Here is a 12,987-nt window from a genome sequence, read left to right on the forward strand (position 1 = left end):
GGCCCAAGTTCTTGAGCCCCTGCACACCCATGGGAGACCCCGAAGAATCTTCCGGCTCCTGATTTCAGACTGGCCCAGCTACAACTGTTGCAGCTCTTTGTGGAATAAACCAGCAGATGAAAGATTCTCTCCACCCCCCCAATTTTGTCTTTCAAATAAATAAATAGATCTTTTTAAAACAGAAGAAATGGAGATCTATGAACTGCCTAACAAAGAATTCAAGATAATCATCCTAAAGAAGTTTAGTGAGCAATATATAAGAGAACATAGAAAGAAAATATTTTAAAAATCAGCAAAATAATACATGAACAAAATGAGGGTTCAACAAAGATAGATAAACAAGAATTCTGAAGCTGAAGAACAAAATCATCGAAACAAAAAATTCAAGAGTTTCCATAGCAAACTTAATCCAGTGAAAGAAAGAATCAATTAATTCAAAGACAGACCATTTCAATTATCTAGTTAAAGAAACACCAACAAAAAGAATGAAATAATAAGTGAGTAGGAAGCTTTTGGATCTGCTATCATTTGAATATATTTTGTCCCAGAACTCATAATGAAGCTTGATCCCTATAATGGTACTGAGTGTTGTGGGACTTTAAATATATGATTAGGTTGTTAATCACAAACTTAAACTTTGTGGACCTAAGAAAATGTTAGAAATCAGCTAATCAACTGAAGAAAGTTACTGTAAAACATTGTACAATTACTGAAATACTCAATAATCTTCTCCCACATAAGTCCCCCAAAATGATGTTCTAATTAAATTAAGTTGGTGTATCATAAAAACATAAAGCAGTGAAATATGATTTTAATTATATAAATAATTGCACACTTAAAGGTTTCAGTTCACAATGAATTCCACAATTCCAGTAGAAATACTCACGCAGCGTACATTCTCCTTTGAGACTTAATTGCTTTCTCCAGTTTCCTGTTTAAATTCTTCTCTCCTTCAGAGTTGTGACTATGAGTATATTGTCTCATCAACATGTTAGTAAGAAGGCGTGAAGCTGACCTTTCCACTGAGTGAATGTTGAATCTAAAGTAAAGTATGTGAGAACACTGGATAACTGCATGCTCATTCCAGTCCAGCCCTGCATTCATTAATAAAGACAATTTTTGGATGTAGGAACCTTTGTTTGGGTAACATCAATCTCTGTCATTCATTCATTTTTGCCCATTTAACTCCTATATCAGAGTTCATGTGAATGGAAGGGAAGATCAGAGTTAGTTACAAAGGTGAATTTTGATACTATGGTAAGAGTAGTTAGGTAAAGGCTCTTTACTAGGGAAAAAAAAAAAACTGCTCTTTTCTCATTTGACACAGTTCCCATATTAAGACTGCTGAATCTTTGTAAAGAACAGACCAGCACCTACTTGTCATTGTTACTAGTTAGTTCCTTTTCACCTGTGACATGAAGTTTGAGTTAGGAATTGGATTTCTAGGAGTACTTTTGTACTTCCTCATATTTGGCTTAACCTTTTTCTCTTCACTTTTCTCAAAAATTTTCAGACTTATTACAAGATCAATGCACATTCCTATACAGACATGTAAAGAATTGACAATTTGGCCTCATATTTTCCTTCCAATTTTGAAGTTTTATATATATAGTATATATGTATATATATACTCTATGTCGGTGAGTGCCCACATATACACAATATGCATAAATTAAACCTCCCACAAAGAGCTGATGAAAACATGATTGCTAATTAAATCATCTTGCTACCAGGCCCTATCTAATTTTTCTTTTAATTCTTTGAAGTGATTGTCATAAATATTCTTCAAGGTCTTTTCTTTCCACTTAAAGAGAGCTTATATATAATAAAACTTCACAAAAGAAAAATGGCAGACTAAACACTCAATATGCCATCATATGTGTATATAGGTGTATGTTAATGTATGTACTCTGTTTTGCCAAATACACATTACTCTTTTTACCATATCTGATTCTACAAATATGTTGAACTTTCTATTAACTTATGGCCCAGGAAATTCCACTCTACCAAGCCATACAATTAGATTTTCAAATAAAATTCAGTAAGAGAGTGTTTGTTTCTGTTGTATTATATCCAAGTTGCTATAGAAAATATCTCTTATATGTGCTAGTTGATATAGATACAAAAATAACATATCAGAATGAAACTGATACCTTATGATTTGATTATTGTTTATAACCCTTTTCTATATTCCTGTGGAACACTGGTCTTCCTACTTTTTACTTGTTGAACATCATGGTTAGTGGTGTGTTAATCCTGTGGTCATAAAATAGATTGAAAATATGTTATTGCAGGGGCTGACACCGTGGCACAGCAGGTTAAAGCCCTGGCCTGAAGTGTTGGCATCCCATATGGGTGCCAGTTCGAGTCCCGGCTGCTCCTCTTCCATCCAGCTCTCTGCTGTGGCCTAGGAAAGGAGTACAAGATGGCCCAAGCTCTTGGGCCCCTGCGCCCACCTGGGAGACCTGGAGGAAACTCCTGGCTCCTGGCTTCGGATCAGTGCAGCTCTGGCCATTGTGGCCATCTGGGGAGTGAACCAGTGGATAGAAGACTTCTCTCTGTGTCTCTACCTCTCTCTGTAACTCTGTCTTTCAAATAAATAAAATAAATCTTTTTTAAAACAGAAAATATGTTATTGCAAAAATTAAAGGAAAATTAAGGAAAGGAGAAAGGTGGATTGAGGGAGGTAGAGAGGGAACTGTGCTTATCTTAGAAGTACATCTATAGCCGGTGCCGCGGCTCACTAGGCTAATCCTCCGCCTTGCGGCGCCGGCACACCGGGTTCTAGTCCCAGTCGGGGCGCTGGATTCTGTCCCGGTTGCCCTTCTTCCAGGCCAGCTCTCTGCTGTGGCCAGGGAGTGCAGTGGAGGATGGCCCAAGTGCTTGGGCCCTGCACCCCATGGGAGACCAGGATAAGTACCTGGCTCCTGCCATCGGATCAGCGCGGTGCGCCGGCCGCGGTGCGCCAGCCGCAGTGTGCCAGCCCCAGCGGCCATTGGAGGGTGAACCAATGGCAAAAGGAAGACCTTTCTCTCTGTCTCTCTCTCTCACTGCCCACTCTGCCTGTCAAAAAAAAAAAAAAAAAAAGTACAACTATAAAATGCATGAAATCTGTTCCCTATATTCTAAAAATTTAAAAAGAAAATATAACTTCAATATGCTCACAAATTTCTCAAATTCTAAGATATGTCAGATTATAAGTTCTTCCTTTTCAATAGTCTGCAAATTCATATAAATCAATGTATAATGCTTTCCACAGAAAATAATTACTTACGAAAAAAATATTGCTGGTAGCCTATCCATTTCTTTAAGTTTTTCCACAAAACAAGGAAGCATTCGTTCCTTTTCAATTCTTGCACTGTCAAAAGTTTGAGGCTTAAGGTACTGCAGTAACTGGTTCACCTGAATAAAGTCACCACAAATAAAAGGCAGATAAGGTACTGACGACCGCAAAGGAAGGCAACAGAATGCACAGATATTTGAGGGTGAAAAGCAAGTTGCTGTTGAACAGTATATTCAGAATGACAATGTAAGTACAAAGTTAGGATTTCAACCAGTCATATACTAAGCATTTAAATACAATGAAAACCTCAGAAAACTTGAATGACATGGTTCTACACTACTGTGATCAAGTTTACGTAATACTGTGGTGTTGTGCTTACTGAAAGGATTATCATGACTTAATGCTGATCATTATCAGTAAATATAGGCTACAGAAGGATGACTTCAACATTTAATGGCAAGAATATCTGAAATAGTTTTTCTTATCTATAGATATCACATATACACGTATGGTCTACAAATAGTATTTTAATAGGATATTTCATTATTTTTTAAGCTACAATTTTTACGTGGTATAAGTTACCAGAGAAAAGGTAATAGATTCAGTAGGGTGGGCGCTGGCACTGTGGCATAGAAGGTTAAGCCTCCTCCTATGGCACCAGCATCCAATACAGGTGCAGGTCCGTGTCCTGGCTGTTTTGTTTACGGCCTGGGAAAGCACTGGAAGATGGCCCAAGTGCATGGGCCCCTGTGCCCACATGGGAGACCCTGGCTCCTGGCTTCAGATCAGCCAGCTCCTGCCATTACGGCAGTTGCGGGGATTGAAACAGCAGATGGAAGATATTTCTCTCTCTCTCTCTCTCTCTCTCTCTCTCTCTCTCTTTCTCTCTCTCTCCTCTGTCTGCTTAACTCTTTCAAATAAATAAATAAATCTTTTTCTAAAAATTACATAGGAGGTTGTTTTAAAATTCCAGTGCCCCAGTCCACTGGAGGTCAATCAGCTCAGAATCTCTAGATGAGATTGGGCTTCCTAGATGATTCCTGATAAGCAGCCAGGGTTGAACCCCTCATGAATTTAATAATGATTTGGGACATTAGGTGGTTTTCACATTTGCAGATCAGTGTGGCCTGTCCCAGTGAGTTTTACTGACTGAGGTGCACATTCAAAGAGGATATAGTAGTAGCAGGTGTGGGCTGTCCCGGATGGAACTAAAGTAATGATTCTCTACATCTTTCTTTACCTAGCTGGCTAAATTTAAGGTAGAATGGCAAAGTACAGTAATAGGATTTCCATATTCAAATACTAAAGAGCCCTATGGGGATTTTCTTTACCATAACTGAATAAATCAGATTCATTTTATATTAAATAAAAAATCCTAAATGTCTGTCACAACCTTGCCTGGGTCCAGCTGCATCCAACTAAGCAGTTCCTTTTTCAGTTCCTCTTCATATTTCTTGGCATCTGTCCTCATGATAACTACTTTATTTTTGAAGCAGCTGAATTCTTCAGGTTCTAACTCCTTGAAAATGAAGAAGCACAAATACCAAAGAAAATACAGTTATCACCTGGTCTAAAGTTTGCCACATGCACAGTTATGAGGCAAATCTCTCAGTTCACTGCATCCATGTTTATGAACAGCGTTAACTACATGAGGAGTTGAACACATAATGTTTTTAAGTATTTAAAAAGCAAGATTTAAGGCCGGCGCCACAGCTCACTAGGCTATCCTCTGCCTTGGGGCGTCGGCACACCGGGTTCTAGTCCCGGTTGGGGTGCTAGATTCTGTCCCGGTTGCTCCTCTTCCAGGCCAGCTCTCTGCTGTGGCCAGGGAGTGCAGCGGAGGATGGCCCAAGTCCTTGGGCCCTGCACCCCATGGGAGACCAGGATAAGTACCTGGCTCCTGCCATCGGATCAGCGCAGTGCGCCAGCCACAGTGCGCCAGCCACGGAGGCCATTGGAGGGTGAACCAACGGCAAAGGAAGACCTTTCTCTCTGTCTCTCTCTCACTGTCCACTCTGCCTGTCAAAAAAAAAAAAAAAAAAAAAGCAAGATTTATTAGAGCCAGAGTGGCATGGAGGGGGCCCCAAGAGAGGCAAACCAGAAGGGGCCCGTGGCACTGGAGTTTTTAAGCACAGTTTTGGGGGAGGAAAAATACTTCTCAGCTTGACATTCAGTTACAGACAGGGACAAAACCCATCAAAAAAAAAAAAAAAAGACATATCATTCTTACTGTAGCAAAGCATTATTCTAAGAACTTTTAATTATTTGGCTTATGTTAATAACAATGCTACAAAATAGGCATTATTAGCTCTTTTAACTAATTTTTCTAAATCTAGAGAAATGAGTCTCTGAAGTTTCTGCTTTGAACTATGGAATACTACGCCTTCATCTACATCAGAGTAACACCATTATCTAGTTTGTTCATTCTTAACGGACTATCATGCCACAGGACTAGAAATATCAGCTAAGGAATACCCACAAACACACACACACACACCCCACATGCACAGACACACACACACACACATACCATTCACAGACACATATGCACACATATACAACATACACACATACACCACAAGCACAACACACATGCAAACACGCATATCACCATACACATACATACACCACATGCACATACACGCATACACCACACACAACATACAGATACACACATACCATGAACACACACACCACGTACACACACACATGCACATGCACCACATTCACACATACACATACATCACGTTCACACACATACATATACCACATTCACACACACACATACACACATCACATGCAAATATGCATGCACACAAACACCACATACACAGACATACACGAAATGCACACACACACACACACGAGAAATCTCCTAAAAGTTCATGGAAATGTGTATTGTGAAACAAACTGCATGAATTTCAAAATTACTTTGCACCAAAACAAACTTACAACTCCATTTCCTCTAATTTTTGAAATATATATACATATGTAAGTGTATTATACGTATTTACGCACACACAGAGAGAGAAACAGTTCCTAGTGTTTACTTTCATACACACACCTGCATTCTTGACCGTTCTGGCCAAATGTGTACCATAGCATCATACAGAAGTATGCTTTCCCGAGGAGAAAACTGAAGGTCTGCAGGGACTCCATACTTCTCTATCTGAAAAGCAGAAAATGCAAAACCATTGATCTCCATCCCATATGCAGATTTTAACCACCTTGACGCCTCCTTTTCCAAAGTGCTTTTGTACTTACATGGTTGACTGTGAGTGCAGCGCACGGGTGGTAGTGTGCAATGACAAAATCGTTATCCTTTAGAGAACACACATACTTTTCTAGATCGTTGTATCGTTCTTTGTAACACACTGTGAAAGTGGAATTAAAATGCGGATTAAGATGGGTTTGTGTCTCTCAGCAATGATGTAATTCCGATTTTCTAAAGACAGCTAGGCCTAGGGAGAGCTGTGCTGGAAGCCTCTGTCGACAAAACGACAACAGGGCCATGCAGTGGAGGAGGAACTTATGTGCCTATACCGCACACAGATGTTTTACCTGCCCTCCTGGCCTGGATCTTCAGTCACAGTCCATCCTTGCTTCTTGTAATTCCTAGTGTATATTTTTCTAAATATTCTTGGAAAGCATGCTTTTGCATAAGGAGCATGGTTTGAATAAAAAGGCCTGCAACCCATTCAACTATTTCAATAGGAAACACGGGTGTTACTGGATCATCTCCCTGTCTTGGAGAACAGTATCACCATCTCCCAGAGAAAACGAGCCTTCTTCTGTCATTCACTCATTTTTTAAATCCAGGAATCCAGTATGCCACAGGGCTTTGTTAATATGTCACTTAAAATTAGGACAATTTAGCATTTACCTACCTAACATGTTATCTATTTTACTTACGCATTGTTTAACCCTGCATCTCCATAAAAATTAAGCTCTAGGAAAGCAAGGAGTTGTTTCCTGCTCTATCTCTAGGGACTTGAGTGGGATCTGGCACAGATGAGGTACTTTGACATTGTCAAGTGAAAACATGTATATGGGGCCTGTGTGGCACACCTGGTTGAGCTTCTGTTTGCAACCTTGCCATCCCATAGAGTGACAGGTCAGGTCCCGGCTGCTCCACTTCCATCCACCAACACCCTGATATTGTACTGAGAAAGCAGATGATGGCCCAAGTACTTCAGCCCCTGCCAACCACGTACGAGAGTCAGATGGAGCTCCTGGCTCCTGGCTTCAGCCTGGCCCATTCTCAGCTATTATGGTCATTGAGAGAATGTACCAGCAAATGGACAATCTCTCCCTTTCTGTGTCACTCTGCTTTCAAATAAATTAACCTTTTTTTTTTTAAGGTTCTCTAATCTACTGTTGGTGGGAATGCAAACTAATACAGCCATTGTGGAAGACAGTATGGCGATTCCTCAGACAGCTGAAAAAAGATATGTCATATGACCCAGTTATCCCACCCCTGGGAATTTACCCAAACAAAGTAAAATCAGCATATGAAAGAGTTATCTGTACATCCAAGTTTATTACAGCTCAATTTCCAACAGCTCAGATATGGAATCAACCCAGGTGTCCATCAAGTGGTGACTGGACAAAGAAAATGTGGAATACATACACTTTGGAATATTACTCAGCTGTAAAAAATGGAATTCTGTCTTTCACAATAAATTGGATGTACCTGGAAACCATTATACTTAGTGAAATAAGCCAGTTCCAAAAAACAAATACCATATGTTTTCCCTGATCTGTGGTAATGAAGAGTATCAAAAAGTAATGTATAATTATTTGCATTGCAATCTGCAAAAATTATTCTTCTGTGTAAAATGGCTTAAAGTCTAAATGAACTTAATCATTATCCTGTAACCACACAGGAAATATTTAAATGTTACATTGTCATCGCTTCTATTTCATTTTAAAAAATGTATGGGTGAAATGGTCACTTTTTCTCTTCAATTATTGATAGCCGCTGTGTATATTCCCACTAAACTAGGGTCGTCTTGCTTTTTACATGTTAAACTTCTTATTAGGTAAGGTATTAACCTTTTTTTAGTATTCAGCCTTTTTACAGTAATGGAAATTTAAAATATGCTATCTCAAAACCTAAAAAAAAGAAAGGTAGCAGGAAGGAGACTGGGAGGGAGGAAGGGAATACCATTATGTTCTTAGACTTGTATCTATAAGCATATTGATTCTTAAAATTAAAACAAAAATGAAATAAAACAGCATGAATGTCACATATAGGAATCTGAAATTCACAGTAGCTAAGAGATGGAATTAACCTAGATGTCCATCAACTGATTACTAGATAAAGAAAATGTGGTATACATACATGATGGAATTTATTCAGCCAAAAAAAACAAAAAACAAAAAACAAAACAGAGAGAGAATGAAATCCTGTCTTTTACAATAAAATGGATGCAACTGGAAACCAATTTACTTAGTGAAATAAGCCAGAACCAAAAAGACAATAGTAGGTTTTCTGATTTGTGGTAAGTAAGATATAGAGTACACAAAAAGTCATGTATATGAGTGACACTGACATCCTGAGATTTGATTATTGCTTATAGCCCTTGTCAACACCCCTGCAGAGTAGTGGTCTTCCTATGGGTGGAATCCTTTATTTAGTGGAGGACTAGCCCTGTGATGAAAGAAGTTGAAAGTATGTTATTGCAAAAATTAAAAGGGAAAAAAAGAAAGGATGGAGGACGGTAGTAGGGAGAGTGGGAAGTATCATTATGTCCTGCAAATTGTATATCTGAAATCTGTTCTCGTTATACAAAGAAAAATAAAAAAGTAGTCAGATAAACATGATTCTATACTACTTCAGAGAATTCTCACGAAATAGTCCCAAATGCATGCGGTAAGGAATACTCAATTCAATAGTAAAACATTTAGAGTATGTGCATAATAAAACAATTATGATATGGATATTTTCCAAGGAAAAGAGGGGCACATACAAAAATAACTACCACAGGTGGTAGGAAATTGCGTAACATAGGACACCCTATGGGCCCTGACCTAGAACAATCAAGGTGGTGTTCGGGATGTGCCGCAAGGCAGAATCTTTCCAATAAAGAGTAGACAGGACTTGGCCAAGTACAGAGGAAAGTGACACAGGGAGAGCGTTCTAGAAAAAAAAACTGAAACTCAAAGGCAGATTTCAGAGCACAATTAATAATCCAAACTATCAAGAAAGTCCTGAAAGGAGAAGATTTCTTGGATGAAACAGGGGATAGCACAGAAGCTGGTACCATAGGTGAAACAGGAAATTTTGAAACACATTGTTCAGTGAGCCAGAACTGTCCTCTAGGTTTGTTTGAGTCTTTTCTCACAGAACAGGAGTGAAATGCTTATCTTGGCTATGACTCCATATCAATCACATTAAATCATGAAGGAATTCGCACGACACCAATTAGACAATATTTGGAAAGAATCTGATCTCCAAGTTCAGTCAGTCAGCTCTGTGGACGTCAACACGGAATATCACCTCCTAGAGCTGTTTCCTATCTAGCTAATTTCCTCTGTAACTGAAAGTAAGATGCACTGCCTTTCACGGTTACAATAAGAACAAGTTGCTCTGCGTATGTAGAACACCCTCAAATGTGACGAGCACACGGGGTATGCTTGCTACTTCTGCACTCCCCTCTCCCGAGTGAAGAAATCCATACCCAGTCTAACTTTGTACGATGGCTTTCCTACTCTTGTTCGTTGTTGTCTCTTTGAGCTTTTTAAGGCATTTCTTGATGGATCAGCATTTTCCATTGTGCTTTCAACACGTTGCCAATATCCTTTAACTAACGCCAACCACCTAGTTACAAAAAGAGAACAATCATTGTTGCAGAAAAACGTGTTCCTAAGTCTGTATATATGAATCACATGAAATTTGTTTACCTTAAATAAAAAAATTTTAAAAAGATAAAATGAAAAATTGGAAATGATGGGTGTGGTTCATTAACTTTGACAAAGATATCAGCATAAAGCGTAATAGCAGAACTTGGGTGAAGGGGAATATGGTAACTCTTTGTATCTCATAATTTGTTTGCAAATTTAAAATTGTTCTTAAGATGTTAAAAAGCAGATATGACTGGAGGGAGGCACGATGGTGGAACAGTGACAGGGAAGTCTTCTATAGGCTCCACGAACTTAGCAGAAAAACAAGTGAAGTCACACTCTCCGGGAAAACTGCAGTGGGAGATCTTGCAAAAGCAGTGGAAACGGCCTGGACCTAAGGGGAAGGCACAGGCACACAGCAAGGAGCTCGGAGCGTGGAGCAGGAACACAACAAAGGAACCAGCAGCCCACCTGGATAGCCAGGTGGGGTCAGACTGCACCGGCCCTTGCCACACCACGGCTGGTGCAGCTGGAAGAAGAATCTAGTAGACTGTGCAGTGTCTGAGTCCAGCCCAGAACCCTCAGGGGAGCTGGGGCGACTGCTCACCCAGAGTGGGGGAAGAAAAGCCGAGCACCTCCCTCACCACGGCTCCCGCTACCACACCAGCGCCCTGCAGCTAACAGGCTGGGAGACAGCTGGCGTCATTCCACATGATCGGAGCAGCGGCTCCAGCTTCTCCGAGCGCACCCAGTAGCTAGTGGGAACTGTTGGCAGGGGCAACCAGAGCAGTTCGAATCAACTGGTGGGGTCTGTCCCCACCTGTCATCAGGCCAACAACACCAGCTCCTCTGCACCCATATGGCAAAGGGCGGGGAGGGGGAGCCATCCCCACCAAAGGGAAGCGCCACCCTCAGGGCTCTTGTACCCACCCAGCACAGTTCTGAAAGCAGCAGGGCTGCAGATGGCAAGTACTGTGCTTGCTTGCAACCCAGGGATTCTACCAAGGCGAAAAATCCCTGTGGACTTTGAGTCTGCTCAGGGTGAAACACACAGCCTCCCTGTGGACAGGACAGCCTAGCGGGGCAGAGTGTACTCTCTTGCAGTCCTTGTCTATGGGAGCCCAGGGTGCTGAGACTGTGAAAACACTGTGACTGTGAGAGGGGGCAGGGTGTAGCGGGTGCTGGGTAAGTTCTGGGTGCAGAGCCACACTTTCAGAACCCTAGGTTGCCAGGGCAGACCACTGCAGCTGGACCCGTGCACACAGAGAGCTCTGCACACGTTCCCGAATCTGCATACAGGAAATGGATGAAATTTGTATACTTTAAATTAAATAAAATTTTTTAAACAAGAAAAGCTTTAATTTTCAAAAAAAAAAAAAAAGAATGAATATAAATCTCAGACTCACTCAGTGAGATGCTCAGGGTTACTGATAGTAGCAGAAAGGGCCAAAAAGGGACAACGAATCATAACAAGGAGATGTTCCCACACTTCCGCTCCAATTTCTCCCCCAAGGCAGTGAACCTGTCAGTGTAAACAGACTCAATGTCAGAATGGGGACAGGGGTTTTATTTTTTAATGTTAATAAACTACCTTGCTACCAGACCTACTTTTCCCTTCTACTCTCCATTTCAGTAATATTCATTTACCCACTGACAAAGCTTGTGAAAGAAGCCAATATGTTTTGCAGAATCACAGTATGTTCCAGACTTTAACAATAATGTATTTAGGAATGACTTGCTCTGTAACACATTGTGACGATTGACCCATAAGCAAGTACTATTGCCTGCCGTGGTAGTGAAAGCGCATCAAGCACACCATGAACAAAAGGACACATGTTAAGTGTCATTTACAAAAGAAACACTGGTTGAATGACAGAGATTGTCCTAAACAGATACTAAGATAAATCTTGATACAAACCCACATTTGCTTATGCATCACTAATCTCAACACCTTTAAACAGTCTTGATAGATAACAGTATCTATCTTCAAAGGCATTTTATAAAGAGGAAATACAATTTCCTAGAAATTATTTAGAATATATGCCAATCACAGTAAACATTAAAATAATGATGCCAATTATATTTTGTATAGCAATGCATAAGTTACAATATACTTAATTATTAATTAACACAATGCTTGTATTCTTTTCCTAACCTTTATTTTGTTGTGAAACATAAGATTCAATAAATTACATAAAGCTTGATTTTTCAGATCACAAAGTATTATCCATGGAAATGAAGTAAAGCAAATGTCATTGTCACTGCACCTGTAAATCAAGATAAATAATGCCTCTAGCATTTCAGAAGCCCAGATTATAACAGCTTCCCTCTTTGGAAGTTACTATATCAATTTTTGAAAAAATTATGATTCCATTGGTCATTCTACTTCTTCACATGTCCATGTGTATATATGTACTTGTATGTTTATATATAAAGCATAGAAATTTATTTTGCCCATTTAAAACATTGTATAACTGGAATTATTTAACTTGTGTTCTTTGTATCTAACTTCCTTTGCCCAACATGATTTTTAAATTAATCTGCGTTTCAGCCGGCACGTGGCTCACTAGGCTAATCCTCCGCCTGCAGCACTGGCACCCTGGGTTCTAGTCCCAGTTGCTCCTCTTCCAGTCCAGCTCTCTGCTGTGGCCCAGGAGGGCAATGGAGGATGGCCCAAGTGCTTGGGTCCCTACACCCACATGGGAGACCCGGAGGAAGTACCCAGCTCCTGGCTTCGGGTTGGCACAGCACCAGCCGTAGCGGCCATTTGGGGGGTGAATCAATGGAAGGAAGACCTCTCTTTCTCTCTCTCTGTCTAACTCTGCCTGGCAAAAAATTAAAAAAAAAAATTAATCTGC

The 12,987-nt window shown here is 40.2% G+C and overlaps 1 protein-coding gene across 1 annotated transcript in view; it reads right to left on the reverse strand.

The window, feature by feature from the left end:
• The window catches only part of LOC138843574 (putative ATP-dependent RNA helicase DDX60), a 65,229-nt gene that overhangs the window by 12,719 nt on the left and 39,523 nt on the right, over window positions 1–12,987 (reverse strand). The window contains exons 18-24 of the mRNA XM_089301758.1: window positions 11,536–11,651; window positions 9,967–10,106; window positions 6,548–6,657; window positions 6,348–6,452; window positions 4,677–4,802; window positions 3,275–3,402; window positions 887–1,039 (exon numbers count right to left, since the gene is read on the reverse strand). Coding sequence (XP_089157884.1) covers window positions 887–1,039; window positions 3,275–3,402; window positions 4,677–4,802; window positions 6,348–6,452; window positions 6,548–6,657; window positions 9,967–10,106; window positions 11,536–11,651 — 878 coding nt within the window. The remainder of the gene's footprint in view (window positions 1–886; window positions 1,040–3,274; window positions 3,403–4,676; window positions 4,803–6,347; window positions 6,453–6,547; window positions 6,658–9,966; window positions 10,107–11,535; window positions 11,652–12,987) is intronic.

This window comes from Oryctolagus cuniculus, chromosome 8 (assembly GCF_051225735.1).
Source record: "Oryctolagus cuniculus isolate XC-2025 breed Fujian yellow rabbit chromosome 8, ASM5122573v1, whole genome shotgun sequence".
Lineage (NCBI taxonomy): Eukaryota > Metazoa > Chordata > Mammalia > Lagomorpha > Leporidae > Oryctolagus > Oryctolagus cuniculus.